The sequence below is a fragment of the Rattus norvegicus genome, chromosome 13, assembly GCF_036323735.1.
Source record: "Rattus norvegicus strain BN/NHsdMcwi chromosome 13, GRCr8, whole genome shotgun sequence".
NCBI lineage: Eukaryota > Metazoa > Chordata > Mammalia > Rodentia > Muridae > Rattus > Rattus norvegicus.
This window is the reverse complement of record NC_086031.1, coordinates 105,863,398-105,879,907: the sequence shown is the minus strand read 5'-3', so window position 1 is coordinate 105,879,907 and position 16,510 is coordinate 105,863,398. Positions and strand designations below refer to the sequence as shown.

Below are 16,510 nucleotides of genomic sequence, written 5' to 3'. Positions count from 1 at the left end.
GGAAATGCATGCTAGAGGAATGTCTTAGTCACTGTTTTACTGCTATGAAAGGGACACTATGCCAAGGCACCTCTAATAAAACAAATCATTTCATCTTGCTTGCAGGTTCAGAGGGTTAAGCTATTGCATTATCATGGTGGAGAGCAGACAGGCAGGGTACTGGAGCAGTGGCTGAGAGCTTTATATTCCAATCCACAGGCAGAGAGTGAGAGAGACTCTGGGCTTCCTGTACCACCAGTGACACACCTGGCTCCTCCAACAGAGCCACACCTCCTAATCCTTCCCAGCAGTTCACCAACTGGGGACCAAGCATGCAAATATATAAGCCTATTGGGGTGGGGTACATACTCATCATTCAAACCACCACAAGGGACCAAGGTGAAAACAGAAAAGCCAGTAAGAACTGCAGATAGTCAGAGGCCAGAGGTGATGGTGGCTACTGCCAGAGGGAAAGACACAGCCAGACCAAGGATTCCCTGACTACATACATAGGAGGTGCGGAAGAAAGAAAAGAAAGAAAGAAAGAAAAGAAAGAAGGGAGGGAGGAAGGAAGGAAGGAAGGAAGGAAGGAAGGAAGGAAGGAAGGAAGGAGTCAAGGATGACTCCAAGACTTCTTTTATTTCCATCTCACGTGTGTGTGTATGTGTGTGTGTGTGTTTTCCCATTATGTGGTACAAGTGTAAGGATGCATGTGTGTATATGTGGAGGCCTGAGGTTAATGTCAAGGTCTCCCTCGATCACTCTCCAATTCCTTCAGTAAGGTGGGATCTTTACAGAACCCAGAGAGCAATGACATTGTAAACCAGGCCAGCCAGCTTGCTCTGGGACTCCATCTCCCTCTCCCATATGCTGGAATTATACATGGGCTTTTACCTGGCTTTTACCCATGTGCTGTGGATCTCAATTCTACTCCTAAAGCTTGAACGGCAAATGCTTTAACTACTGAGTGATTTCCCCAGCATCGCTGAGACTTCTTATCTGACAGGCAGGGACAGTGGACAGGCAGGGTGTTGTTAGGGAAAGTGCTACAGTTCAGTGGTAGAGATCACTGTTGGTGCAGTAGTGCAGCTACCTGGGTGTCAGATATAAAATAATCCAAAATTAGTACCTTCTATTTCTCTAGAACTGGACACCCAAGTAAAGCAGCTTGATCACAGAGGTTTTAAAGAATACTGACTCTTCAAACTGACCATGTATTGATGTCCCCATAACTGCATTGGTTTTATCCCATCTCCGTGGGTTAGATTTATCCACTTAATTGTATGTGTATGAGCACCTTCCTGAATGGTGTCCATGTGTACCACATGCATGAATGGTGCCTGCACAGGGTCCTCTTGTTTTCTCCAGCTCCTCAGTGTCCTGTTATAGGCACACTGACCGAGCAAGTGCACTGACTTCCACAGTGAGTTAATGGCTCAGAGCCATCGGCTCATCCTTTATGCACCCATTTTCAATGTCCCCAATCACAGGTTTGGACACTTTAGTCTTTTCATTGATCTCAGTTTGGTACTACACAGCAATGTTGGTGGTAAGTGTTTTCTTCCTCCCTCTCCCCCTCCCTTTCTCTCTCTTTCTTTCTCTCCCCTACTTTCAGACAGACTCTCACATAGGTCAAACTGCCTAGACATTATCTTAGTTGAAAGGGAATTTGTGATTTTCTTGCCTTTGCTTTCTCAGGAGCAAAGCACTGCACATGTCCATCACTAAGTTCAGCTAAACTTTCCCATACTATAATTTTTGTTTTTTGAGTTTTGTTCTGTTTTGGGCACTGATGAGAGCGAATGAAGGGCCTTTGTTTTGTTTTGTTTTGTTTTGTTTTGTTTTAGGGAGATAAAAGCAGAAGGGAAAACCAAAATAATGTATTAATCGTAAATTTGTAAATATTATATTTAGCAATAAAATTACTAAATATAAGCTCTGTTTTTAATAGATTTTTCCATAAAGAAAAATTCAAAAATCGCTGATTATATACATGTAATATTAATAATATTCTTTATACCAATGTAAGCTATGCATACATCATGCATTAGAACTTCTGAGTCAGGCAGCTCTATTAAGAGTCACAGAAGGTTACAATTTTACTGTCAGTATGTAAGGTCAAAGCTACCATCTTTTTTTAATGATTCTTTTAAATTTAAATTATTTATTTTTCTGTGCATTGTTGTGTCTGTGTGAGTGTGTTGGATCCCCTGGAACTGGAGTTGGACAGTCGTAAGCTGCTATGTAGGTGCTGGGAATTGAACTCGGGTCCTCCAGAAGAGCAGCTAGTGCTCTTAGCTGCTAAGCCATCTCTCCAGTACACAAAGCTATCATCTTTGAATTGCAAAGCTTTTTGGCTTGAACTGGCCTATTAGTTTTGTTAACTAAAAAAGACCTAAAGCAAATAAGTCAAAAGGTTAACATTCATATGCTCTTGAATATGAGAATATTATATTGAATTGAATATTATAAATAAATAGTTTTTAATGTAATTTAATTTAATTTTAGAGACAGGGTCTCTCCATGAAGCCCTAACTGTCTGGAACTGGAAATGTAGACTAGGCCATGTAGATCACTAGCTATGTAGATCCGCCTACCTCTGTTTCCTTAGTACTATGATTAAAGGTGTGTGCTACCATGCCCAGCCTGCATTTTTATCTTAAAGTATTAAGTATTTCTAAATTAGTTGCCCCTCAAAACAAAAGCAAAGCAAAACAAAAACCCCCAAAATAACAAAAAACAAAACAAAACAAAACAAAAAAACCCCTGAAATTAAATTCTTGGCCAAGCTCCCAAATAAAATGCTTTCTTAAAGAATCCAATGCTCTTATCAAGTCAGACATGCCAAGCAACGCCTGCAGGTAGGCATGCATCAGTGCAGAGCGCTGGCAGGCCTGAGCACTGCACTCCATCTCCAGCAAAGCTTCAGCCTTCAGTGTCTCTCATGCCCATGTGCTTAAGGTGTAAGTTTTTCTCAAGATCTAAAAAAATTAAAATAGAAGCTAATTCTGAATAAAAGACTCATCAATTCTCACTCAGTGTCCCATTTTGGACTAAAGCAGACATTTATTTATATTAAGTGTAGGGGTTACTTTTGATTTTACTCTTGTGAACATTTTACTCTACAATTAAAATTTAGTCATGTTGCAAGGTGTGTTGACATATGTATTTAATCCCAACACTCCAGAGGGAGAGGCAAAAAACCCACATGACATAGTTTCCAAACACCTTTCCTTCTTTCTGGGTTTGGTTTCCCTTATAATCTCTTCACATAACAAAAGAGAAATGGACCTAATTCCATCAGCATATATTACACACACACACACACACACACACACACACAAAATTTTAAAAACAAATTAATTAAAGAATGTTTACAGGTGCAACCCAGCTGAGTTATCCAGGAAAGCGTTCAGAAACATTATAATGAATTACTTTGAATTTACTCATTTCTATTCATATGTCGTTAACATCATGAGCATATTTATCCTTTGACGCTCACTCTTTTACTTAAGAGTGTCAGGCATCTGAACAATCACAGTGCCACGGAACACTGGCTTTAGAAATCTTCATCATCAGTGAAAATAACTACTTCAAATTAATTTTCATATTAAAAATTCAGAATAAGAATGATTTTTGCTTCCTATAAACATGAACTAGGCCAATACTTTCACTGTCTGGTTACGTTAAATACTAAAGCTCTTCCTGTCCTGAGGCAGCTGTGGTGGACACACTGAGTTATAACACTGACCTGTAGTGGACATGAGTGACTGTCGGTTTCCTGTACCCCAGGATCCAGGTCTGAATGTCTATTGGTTCAGCTTTGGGATAAGCTATGGTTGTGTCTATTATCCACTGGAGGCCTCTTGATTTGCATTCTGGAAGTAAAAACAAAGTGCCTTGAGTTGGGTGAGGCGTCTGTGGCTGAAGTGCTGAGCTTGCTTCAGCAGCGGAAGCACCGATATGCTTTGTTCTGAGAGAGAAGCCGGACTGCTTCAGCAGCGCTCTCAGCATAAGCGAAAGCATCGTCCTAAGAAGTAGACTACTGCAGAACACACAGTAGGTCACTACTACTTGCTACACATGGCTCATTCAGATTTTCAGTATAATTATACACTAGAAAGGTATTATTATGTATTATCACTCCTACACAAAGGAGCCTATGAAAAGCCAGAGAGGAAAGCACACATCATGAAAATGAAAACTAAACCAATAAACGTAAAAAAGTCATGATTTATCATATTAGTACTTAGGGGACATTAACAAATGCAGAAAAATGGAAGTAAAATAAATGTAGACAGACATTATTATTGATCACTGTTCTTATCTGGGGGAAAAAGCAAGAGTTACTCATATATAACTTTCCTACCCTGCTCTTCAGAAGGAATGATCAGTAGCCACCACTGTGAGGAGATGGGAAAGTTGTTTAGTCTGCTTCTTCACACAGTTTTTGTTTCCATCAATGAGTACAAAGCAGAACAAGAAAGGAGGGGGTTCTCACAGAGAACATTGGTTTTTCAGAAAGTGTGTTAAAGTGGAATTGCCTGTTCCACACATGAAGTGCCTAGAACCATTTTCCAGCCTGAGTCTAAATTATATTAGGAGCCAATAATATATTACTTTTCCTTGTTAGAAATTAAAATAAGCTTTAAATTCCTTACAAGATTTGGAACAACACCCTGTCAGGCAGTTTTCTCCGACTCAGTGCCTCAGGCCTGCAGCCCCAGCACCCAGAGGATGGTGGCCGGAAGACAGGAGGGTAAGTGGGTCAAGGTACTTGTATTAGTTACATGACTTTGCCTCAAAACCAAACCAAACCGAAGCAAAAGCAGTCAAACGAACTACTGGACAGAGAGGAAGGTAGAAGGAGATGTTACAGCCAATGTGGTGAAAATGTGGAGTATGGATGGCAGCTCACGGATGGACAGATGGTCTAAGTTCTCTGAACTCTACATTTAGAAATTCTCATGATGACAGCAAGTGTAAAACGCCCAGCTGAGTTCAGTTCAGGATGCGCTGCCACTCAGAAGACCCTGAGACGTCTAAAGGTAGCCAGGCAGAGTCTAATTCTGTCATGCAGCTAGAGTACACATTAAAAACACAAAGGCAGGGTTATGTTTACCAAGGATAAGTACTAGTGAATATGAAAACCAAAGAAAACAATGGAATATGCCAAAACGGACGAAACAGTACAATACTTTTCAAGTATTCTGATAACTTAAGATTTAACTAAGGATAAATACTAAACTTTCTTATAAATAGAACCTGTGCCACCTGAAAGAAGTCTCTTTTCTCATCAGTAGGCAACTGCTACCACAATTGTCCTTTGAGATCTAGAGCACCCTGGGCACTGCCTGGGCGGTCTGTGCGAGCAGCAGTCTTGTTAGCTGGACTAATCCTGTTTGGAAGACCTTCGTTTGCAGCTTTGGCCTGCCTGACGTTGCACAATGTCTCTCAAACAGTGGAGCTGCTCTGAACTTTGCTTTTCTATTAAAAGACTCTTTCAATTTGTCTTTTAATAGATGATAAAAGATTAAGACAGCTGACTGCCAAGTGGCTACTTGAGAAGAACAAATGAAAGGGAAATGCAGAGCAATTCCACGGGCATCATTTCTACACATGCTCTGTACAGAATCTGAAAACGCTTCTGAGAGCAGCCACTTCAACATTTACCTAAATAATAGTAAAAGAATTTTAAAACGCTATCAAAGAAATGGGCCTCAGGAATCTCCTCGAGCTGTCCATCAGAAAGCTTTTGTAGCAGAGGTGGCGTGGAGGAAGCTGCTTCAGTTCCTGCAGAAACAGCTTCAGACTCGCCTGCTCCTTGGGAGCCACATCACTGAGTGCTGCTGGCTTTCTTGGCTGTTAAAACAGTATGTGCTCATTATTTTAAAACTCTAGAGAACGAGCCACAGTGTTACAGCTCGTGGGACAATCTCTGCCAGCTGCTGGCATCTTCTGTCACTTGTTTCCTGCTGTCTGATGGTTTAGTCTGGAGCTCATGTTATTTCCACAAGACCTATATGTAATCTCTCCCCCACACACCCATAATATAGCGTATGTGCGTTGTTTGTGTGGCTCTGTTCTATGGACATATGGAAATTGCTTATCCATTTTCCCTCTGACTGGTTATTATAAGTAAACCCGTGACAAGTTTCATTACCTATATGCAGATTATGATTATTTTTGGCACAAAGCCTCATTTTGCAGCCCAGGCTGACCTAGAATTCACTACATATTCCAGACTGGCCTTAAAATCAAAGGCAACCAATCCTCTTCTTCCTCTTCCTCCTCCTCCTCCTCTCCCTTCCTCTTCCTCATCCTCTTCTTCTTCCTCCTCCTCCTCAGACTCACAGTACTAGAATTACTGGCACTAGCCATTGTGCCTGATGTAGATTGTTTCCATTTAATAATTATTTGTAGCAGGATGACTGAGTCATTTATTAATACTTTAAGGGTCTTAATAAATAATGCCAAATTACTTTAACTTTGTTGTCTATTAGAAGCAAATAACCTTCTACGGTAACTTGCATTGTTAGTGGCAGAAATCACCCTAAGTAAGACCCAGGCAGGCAGGGAAGACATCTTTGACTACACACTTGTAATTATTTTTAGTGCACCATTGTGAGTATAATTATTTTATTGTGAATATTGACTACTTTAAAGAGAAATATGAAGAGATTATAACTTTATCCTCTCTTCAACTGTCAATTCTAATTGTTGAAAGCTATTTAAAAAGAACTAAGCCAGCCTTGGTGGTGTAAAACTTTAATCCCAGCACCCACAAGGCAGAGGCAGGCAGAAGTGTTTGAGTTTGGGACCAGCTTGGTTTATATAGTTCCAGGACAGCCCAAGACTACCTAAAGAGATCCTGTCTCAAAACCCCAAACTAACTGAACAAATAAAAAACAAAAACAAAAAAAGAATTAGAACTCTAAAGACATTTCATCCAAACAAGACAAGCAATGCTGAGATGCCCTACCTAAGCCTCTGGCGTCTCCTCCTGCTGGGCTTCCATTTTCCTGCCGTGCTACAAGCGCCTTCAGAATAATGTTTGTTGCCCCAAACCTTGGCAAAGTGACATGTGTAAGAAATGGCAAGTTATTTTTCTTGGCAAATGCCTGGCTTGTTTCTCTCCTCTTCCTGAGGAAGCCCCCTTCAGGAAACAAAACAATCCATTTTCGATCTCTGCTCCTGTAATTATGTTCAAGGTGCTTCTTGAGAACCAGCAGCTGTTGGTCACGATAGGCTCTTCCCTGGAAGGCATACACACACAGTGAGGACAGTTGGAGATTAAATGCCCCAAACTCAAACAGAAACAACAGCTTCAAAACTGGAATGCAATTATAGGATAGAACAGTGGTTTCCCAAGTTATTTCTCTTTTTGAGTGGAGTGGAAAGGCGGAGGAGCTATTCAAACTTATACAAAGGAACTTCTTCCTGGAGGAAAAGTAACTCAGCAATTTGGTGGCCACATAGTGGGCCAGTTACAGTTCCATCCCCAGAAACAGGGGAGTAAATAGGAGACCACATGGAGAAGTGCTGAATGTGGAGGGTAAACTCCAGGTAATGGGTTTTAGGAAGAGAAATATAAGAGGGATGAAAAGGATCGGGGTGAGCAAGCCATGCAGTTGAGGGACAGTTGAGGGAAGAACTGCTAGAAAACACAAGGGAATAAGCCACACAAGATGAAAGGCAGAGTCTCCAACTGACAAGCGTCAAAAAAGATACAGGTCCAAGGAGGGAGGACCCTTGGCATGCGGGGGCCTGCAGTGGGAGCACACAACTTGAATTCCAGTATGGGCAGAGATAGGTGGATCTCTATGAGTTCAAGACTAGACTAGTTTACCTAATAAGTTTCAAACCAGGACTGCATAGTAAGACTATGCCTTACAAACACACACACACACACACACACACACACACACACACACACACACACACACAAACAAACAAACAGCAGTGCTCTGGTCAATATGGAGGAGATGACAGTGGTAGGTGACAAAAACCAGAGGAGATCAGACAGAAAGGGCCTCAGGCATGGTGCTGAGTTTTACTGTTTTCGTTGTTGTTGTTGTTGTTTTGAAATTAAAAAAAGTTGTGTGTGGGTCCAAGTACACACAGTAGCCTGTGCTCCACTTATGTACTCTACTGTGTGTGTGTGTGTGTGTGTGTGTGTGTGTGCATGCATGTGTGTGCAAGTACACACAGTAGCCTGTGCTCCACTTATGTACTCCACTTGCCGACAAATGCTCAGTGAGGCAGAGGGTGTTGGATCTCCTGCAACTAGAGTCTTAGGTGTTGTGAGCTGTAAATCCCAGGTCCTGTAAGAGCAATAAGGATACCAACTGAACTATTTCTCCAGCTATCACAGGGTTAGGCTTTAAATGCAAAACTGTTGGAAAATTTTGAGCAAGGAAATGCCATAATACTACTTGTATCATAAGTAAGCCCAACTCTTATCTGTACAGCAGCCAAGGTTTACTGATTCTGGGATGAGGAAAACAAAAGACCAGCGAGGTAGGTCAGGGAGACACTGTCATAGCCAACAGAGGTCTGATGATGCTCAGCACGCATATGCATGAGGAACAGATGCATGCAGGGAAATCCCTGGAAGCAGACAGGACAAGGGCATGCACTGGATCTCAGTGACGAGAAAGGATGACGCGGAGGCTGAAAACAGCCACCAGACAAAGCTACTGGAAGGCCCAGCCTTCAGCTGGCATCAGAAGCCTCTTTCCTGTCAGTGCCGGCTCCAAAGCCAGTTCCAAAGCCCCTTAAAGTACGTATGTCTTCAGATTAAATGTATCGCAAATAAAAACAAAACAAAACGCAGAGCTAGCTTACTGAATTAAGATTATGATTAAAAAGTACAACTTAGCCAGGTGTGGTGGTGACCTATACCTTTAATTAAAGCAATTAGGAGAGACAGAGGCAAGTGGCTCTTTCTGAGTGAGGCTAGCCTGGTTTACAAAGGGAGCTCCAGGATAGCCAGTGCTATTGTACAGAGAAACCCTGTCTTGAAAAAATGAACAAATTAAAGAAAAAAACAAAAACTACCTTGTCCCCTTTCTTTTTGAGAGAGGGTCTCATATCCCAGGCTGGCCTTGAATTTGCTCTGAGGAATGACCTTGAATTCCCTACCCTCCCACTTCTGCCTGAAGTACTAGGAACACATTTGACTAAATTAGCATCTTTTCTAGACCATTCATTCTGAGGGGAAAATGTTGCTCTTTTAGGAATTAATTTCCAGTTACTCTGAAATAGCCTGTACGGATTCAAAACCCTGACCGCCATGAAATGAAGAGATCTGAGTTCATCTTTTCTTTTTTTCACTCCAGAGTACACTGAGAATTTTCCTTCTTCTTGATGCTCATCATCAACATCAACTGTTACACTACCCTGCATTAGTCATTTCCTCAGACTTTACCACGTAAGAGGATTAGCTAGCTTTCCCACTGGACCCTCCCTCCATAGCTGTGGATCTTTCTGTTGCTTGCTTCTGTGCTTTCTACTTACTTCTGGCTTATGTCTTAATTTGTGGTTCCTCAGAACAAGATTCATTTAATCTCAGGTATTCATTAAGAGTTTCTGTGCACAGGACCATACAAACAAGATTAAAGTTGTTAAAAACATGAACATCAAGTAACCGTGGCACTGCCATCCACAGATGTGCTTACACTTGATATTCCCCTGCTTTGCAAGAAGGAAGTGTGTGATACTCAGTGGATGTGAAAATGCTGCCAGGCAGTGAGACTGGGGAAGAAGTTACCATGCTCTCGCCTATGAGAGTCTATTCCTTGAGCTTACAGCCCTCCCCAACTCATCTCCAGTCATCTGATCCATATACTAAATATGATATCCTCCTCAACATTTTTCTGGATCTACAGAAATCAGATGTACTCATTTGTGTTTCTATGAAGTCCCTCATCATTTCCTATGATGATGATGATGATCATTGTTATTATATTTACTTATTATAACCTCCCTACTGGTAACTAAGATATCTTCTTACCACATAACAAGGGACTTCAAATAGTAGAGACAGGAGAAGTCAGACAGTGCGTGTGCTCCTGGTAAAATGCTGCTGAAGGCAGCAGGCACTGTTCTGAGAGCTCTACAAGTTTAACCTCATGTGATTCCCACACTTTCTGAGGGAGGCCACCTACTGTTCTCATGTGAAAGTGAGGAAAATGAGCATTTATTCTGCCCAATCCACTCAGCTAAAGATTTGAAGAGTAGGAGTGTGGCAGGTGCTTGATCACGTATATTTCAAGTGAGATTAAAATAAATGTTTATAGAACGAAGATTCAAAAGAGGAGCCAAGACCTGAGAACAGGGTCTACTCAGCCCAAATGGTCATACCACTTTTTCATAATCTACATAATCAATCACTTTAAATGTCTGAACACTGAAAAACAATGTTCGTCACTTACCTGTCTTATAAAGAAGTCTCCATGAATAAGGGAAACAATTCCAAAGTTTGTATACTTGAAAATATGATCCATCAGCCACATCATCTGAGCAACAACCTGAAGTATTTAAAGGCAGATGTGGTTAATTCAGTGTTGGGAACAAGAAACGTGCTCCACTGTTGCAGGATATTTGATCACACTATGAACCCTAAGATTGTGTTATTTTCTGATAAAAGCTGTTTCTAGTTGTGGTGTCGCTCAGCATGAACATCCACCTTTAATTCCTCTGGCTAAAATATAAACACACTTTTAGTACACACCTTTATGCCCAAACAATGAAGGTAAAGTTAGTTTGCAGAAGGAAGCAGGCATGTTTGAAAATAACGTATAGTTAAGTGGCAGACAAAGTGAAGAATCGAAGAAACACTTGATAGAATAGATGTCTTAGTTTGGATTTTACTGCTGTGAAGAGACACCATGACCAAGGCAACCCTTATAAAGGACACCATTTAATTGGGTTACAGGTACAAGATTCAACCCATTATCATCAAGGCAGAAAACATGGCAGCATCCATGGAGTGCTGGAGGAGCTGAGAGTTTTACATCTTGTTATAAAAGCAAACAGGAGAAGACTGTTGTCTTCCAGGCAGCTAGGAGGGTCTCAAAGCCCACCCCCACAGTGACACACTTACTCCAACAAGGGCACACCTCCTAATAGTGCCATTCCCTGGGTCAGCCATACTCAGACCACCATAATAGGATATATCCACTTCTCACGAGGAGAGGAAAGGGAAGCTGTTCAAGGGGCAATGCAGAGGAGGAGGAGGAGGTAGTCTTACAGAAAGACATGTTGCAGAGAGAGACAAAGGTAGACAGTGGTAAAGACAAATAATGAGAAGGAGTCAGAAGATTAGAGCAGATTGCCAAAGTTAGTACAAGGTCAAGCAGAGCAATTCGGTCAGAAGCTGAAAGAGAAGCCAGATTCAGTCAGTCAGTTTGGAGCAGAGCTTGAGCCATAACAGCTGAGGTGAACCAGCCAGCCCAAGTTTACAAAGAGCTAGGAAGGATGAGCTTTTTCAGCAGTAAGTCTCTACATCTAAAAACATTCTAGGCCCAGACAAGACTGTATGGAGGCTAGAAGCTTCTGGGATTAGCCCTAGGTTAGCAGACTGAAGCAGTAAGCCTCAGAGAAGACTATTACAACAGAATAAAAAATATTTCTACACTACACTCTAGACAAGTATCCACAATCATCCAAGTTTCCCTCTCCCCCCCACCAGGCGGGGCTTGTGACAGAGTTTCCCTGTGTAATAGTCCTGGTTGTCCTGGAACTCACTTTTTAGGTTAGGCTGGCCTCCAACTCAGAGATAAGCCTGCCACTGCCTCCTCAGTGCTGGAGAATTAAAGGCAAGCACCATCATGCACAGCTCATCTATTCAGACTTTGAATTAGTGACTAAATACATCTTTTAAAAGATTTATTCATTTATTGTATATAAGTACACTGTAGCTGTCTTCAGACACACCAGAAGAGGGCACCAGATCTGATTACATATGGTTGTGAGCCACCATGTGGTTGCTGGGAATTGAACTCAGGACCTCTGGAAGAGTAGTCGGGTGCTCTTAACTGCTGAGCCATCTCTCCAGTCCTAAATACATTTTTTAATTTATTTTTTATTCTTTTGAGAATTCCATCTGAATACTGAATTTACATAATTACCCATCCTACTCCTTCCAATGACCTCTTCCTTAGTTATTGTTGTTATATATACACATATGCATAGATAGATCCAGCTAAGTCCATTTAGTGTCAGAAATATTTTAAATCTAACGTTGTTTCTACAAATTCAGCAGTTACTAATAGGCTTTACATAGAAAATTCTAAGTCTTGATTCCTAGCTTTAGAACCCAAAGTCTATAAGTATATGAAAAGAATGAAGCTGAATCAGCTTGCTAAATTTGGACTCAAGGATTACTTCTTTAATTTCGAATGGCCATGGGGAGGGGTAAGAGTCTATAGGCCAGGAAGACTAGGGGAAGGGGCTTCTGTCTATGTGGCTACCAAGAAGACCTCATCCCTACTTGATAGAGGCTTGTTAGAAGTGGCTTATTTGGGAAGGAGCCACACCCCTTTAAGTAACCCCCTCTACCTATATTCTATAACGATGCCCCCAAACTGTTTCATTGGCTCCCCAGAATGAATTTTTGTGGAGTCATGCCTGTTTGTCACTGAGACCTTAGGGGAAGGGGTAAATGTCACTTATATCTCTCCCGGAAAGGAATTTTTGCAGATTTCAAATACTTTTCTTCTATCTAAAGGAGGTCTCTGGCAATTCTTATAACTTGTAAAATTACAATGGATTAATAAAACAAAATCATTAAAAATATTTATAAAATAATGTAATACAATGACATACTCTGTTATTAACACAACTTGTTAGTTTGCACAAGTGCATACTCTCTGCTAGTGTTATATTTAAGATGCCTTAGTCTTTAGTCACAAAGAAAACCCCATTACCCATTGCTGACAAGTTAATTCTCGTATGGAGAAGACTTTGTTTGCAGCAAATTTAAAATTTAAAATTAAATATAAACAGTATCTAATTAATGAACTGCTTAATTGTTCTTTCCTGCTGAGGAAATAAGCATTCCTAGCACTAAACCGTAACTGAAACGAAAGCTACAGTCTCGATTAAGAACGTAATGAACTCTACCCTGGACCTCTAAGACAAGGGTAGAAAGAAATAATTCCAAGTATTAAATTGTGTGAACTTACGTATTAAGAAAAGAGCTACGCAGTGACACTCACCATCTGCTTTTATAAAGGCAATGTGAAAGTCCAAAAAACAGCTCCTCCCTTAATTTTTCAGGGAAACAACCATCATCTTTAGTAGACTGGACTGCTTTTATGTAGATGTAAAAGTACATCCATATAAAAGAATCGAGACTGTGGCCACGAAACACCATGACCAAAGTAAATCGGGGAAGAAAAGGTTTCTCTGCCTCCCACTTCTATATTGCTTTTTATTATTGAAGGAAGTCAGGACAGGAACTCAAACAGGGCAGGATCCTGGAGGCAGGAGCTGATATAGAAGCCATGGAGGGTGCTGCTTACTGGTTTGCTCTTCAAGGCTTGCTCAGCCTGCTTTCTTATAGAGCCCAGGACCACAGCCCAGGGATAATACCACCCACGAAGGTTCCCACTGATCACTAATTGAAAAAATGCCTTACAGCTGGGTCTCATGGAGATATTTCCTCAACTGAAGCTCCTTCCTCTCTGATGACTCTAGCCTGTGTCCATTTGACACACAAACCAGCCAGAACACTGTACGTGGTAGTTTGAATAAGAATGGCCCCTGCCCCTAAAGGCTCTTGTATCTGAGTGCTTAGTCACCTGAAAGTGATTAGGGAAAGGATTACAAGGAGTAGGAGGTGTGGCCTTGTAGAAGGAAGTGCCACTGGGGCAGTGCTTTGAGGTTTCAAAAGCTCATGCGGGGCCCAGGCTTGCTTTCTCTGCTTATGTATGGTTCAGGATGTAGCTTTCAGCTACTGCTCCAGTGCCTGCCCACACACCACCATGCTTCCTACCATGATAATGGACTAAAGCTCTGAAATGTAAGCCAGTCCCCAATTACATGTTTTCTCTCTAAATGTTGCCCTGGTCATGGTGTCTACACAGCAACAGTGACTAAGGTGCCGTGCAAGCATGAGGACTTGAGTTTGATTCCCAGCACTCATGTAAAAGCCAAGTGCGGCGGCTTAGGTTATAATCCCAGCATAGGGAGGTTCAGAGAAGAGGACCCCAGGGCCTTGCTGACCACACACCATATTCTCATATTCTTTCTCTTCCCCTCCCTCTCTCCCCCTGTGTGTGTGTGTGTGTGTGTGTGTGTGTTTGTGTGTGTGCGTGCGCGTGCGCGCATGTGTGGAGGTCAAAGTATGATTCTTAGGAGTCAGTTCTCTAGCAAATGTCTGTAATCAGTGAAACATCTCATCAGCCCAAAGAGGTCTTTTTAAACTGGTATACAATTTGACAAGAGCTTTTTACCTCTGAATGACTATGGAGTTAAGTAATCAGTCCAGTAATATTCCTACTTGTCAATATAAACTAATATGGACTCATGCTTATAAAGATTATGTTTTTATATAAAATTTTATATAAAAATTATAGTTTTTAACTTATCTCTTATAAAATTAGTTTTAAAATTGTCCAGATTTCAAATTATTTGATAATATCAGAATTATACAAAATTACTCAAGAAGGGCTGGAGAGATGGCTTAGTGGTTAAGAGCACTTGCCGTTCTTATAGAGGACCAGAGTTCAATCCCCAGCACCTTTATCAGGTGACTCATGGCTGTCAGTAACTCTAGCTCCAGGAACCAAATTCCCTCTTCTGGAATCCACAGGCACCAATGTACATGTGGTATACACTCACACAGACACACAGATACACAAATAAATAAAATGAAATCACGGCTCTCTAATGCTAAGTTAACGTTCAGGTACACTCCTCCATAACGGCACTGGAACACAAGCATATTCTATATGATCATGTGTGCCTTCGAGACTCTAGACCACTTAAGCACATTGCATTCTTATAAACTGTTATAAGTGTAATTACCATTATTAGACTAAAGAATGCTGGCTAATTGCTTTTACAGAAAGCCAAATAGGATTTTTTTAAACTACCCACACAATTTTAACATTATGAATTTAAGGAAAACAATATGTTTTATTGTAAGAGGAAATGCATCTACACAGTAGTATTTTTTCCCTTAGATGATTCCAGCAAGATTATACTGCTGTTTTTCAGAGAGGAAAAACAGATTATGCAATAACTAAAAATCGTTTCTTTTAATTTTACCTTATTTTCTGACTTTACCTGGTGATTCAAAATTCTTTAAACCTAATAAAAACCTCACACTGATTCTTACCTCAGGTTTTGCACAAACCATTTGACTAGAGGTGGCCTAACTAAATCCTCCCTAACCTTAAAGGACAAATATATGTGTTCTCTCTTCTGAAAGTTGCCATTGTCCACCAAGTCCATGGTGAGCTCACCCTCAAATAGGCTTTCATTTTGAAGTTAGATACTGTACTGATCTCGTCTCTCACCTGATAACAACAGCTGGAGAGAGAGAGAGAGAGAGAGAGAGAGAGAGAGAGAGAGAGAGAGAGAGAGAGAGAGAGTATTTCTTTATTGTTGTTGTTTTGTTTTAAGAGATAGGGTCCCTCTACACAGCTTTAAACTCACTCTGTAGACCAGGCTGGCTTCAAACTCACAAGAGATTTATCTGCTTCTGCCTACCTTGTACTGGGATTGAAGGCGTGCACCCCCACATCCAGTGAGTCTTTAGTTCTTAGTCACTAATGACTTAAGCAATCTATGAACACCCATTGTTTTGTTTACTTACTATAGGTCCCAATAATTTGTAAACTATTAACTTAGTTCTCTAGGAACATAATTTCCTTACCTTCTCAGGTAGTAATTCCTTGAATGATAAATACAAACATTTTAAATTTATTTGATTTATTATTTTTAATTATCAATATGATACAAAATCAACAGTTCAAACACTGACTTGTCAATTCTTGGATATTCAATATTCTAGTAATTTATCTTTTAAAGTCTTTAAATTCCCTTCTGGGGGGGGTGACCAAGAATTTATGAAATCTATACTGATGCTATGAGAACAGTGAGATACTCTAATCAATGCATAAGTCCATCCCTGCAGGATATCCACCCAAGGCACCAAAGATGCTTACCGGTCCTTTGTCCTGCAGGCACATCATCAGTGTACACACATCTCCAGTTGCCTGGTGGTTCACCAACATCACTGCTTCATCTTTAGCGATTGCTTTAATATCTTCCCCCCATTCCATCACTGTAAGAATAAAACATTTCAAATTTGTCATTTAAAGATGTTTCTGTGGCTAGAAACCTTTTATTAGAAAAAATAGTAGACATTAGGGATGTCTTCTTGCTAACACTTTTAAAAGTTTGGCACTAGGTTCCTATAAAAGTCACAATGTTGACAACAGTCCCAACATATCCATTAAAATATAAAATGATCATATTTTTTAATTTATCCTACATTGTACAAATAATTTAAAAT

At 40.7% G+C, this 16,510-nt stretch overlaps 1 protein-coding gene across 5 annotated transcripts in view; it reads right to left on the bottom strand.

Moving 5' to 3' along the window:
• Positions 1 to 16,510, bottom strand: part of Lpgat1 (lysophosphatidylglycerol acyltransferase 1) — a 70,737-nt gene that overhangs the window by 16,459 nt on the left and 37,768 nt on the right. For all 5 annotated transcript variants that reach the window (XM_039091091.1, XM_063272597.1, XM_039091090.2 and 2 more), the window contains 4 exons: positions 16,161 to 16,279; positions 10,416 to 10,511; positions 6,962 to 7,235; positions 3,731 to 3,857 (listed from right to left, as the gene is read on the bottom strand). In XM_039091091.1, the coding sequence (XP_038947019.1) occupies positions 3,731 to 3,857; positions 6,962 to 7,235; positions 10,416 to 10,511; positions 16,161 to 16,279 (616 nt within the window). The remainder of the gene's footprint in view (positions 1 to 3,730; positions 3,858 to 6,961; positions 7,236 to 10,415; positions 10,512 to 16,160; positions 16,280 to 16,510) is intronic.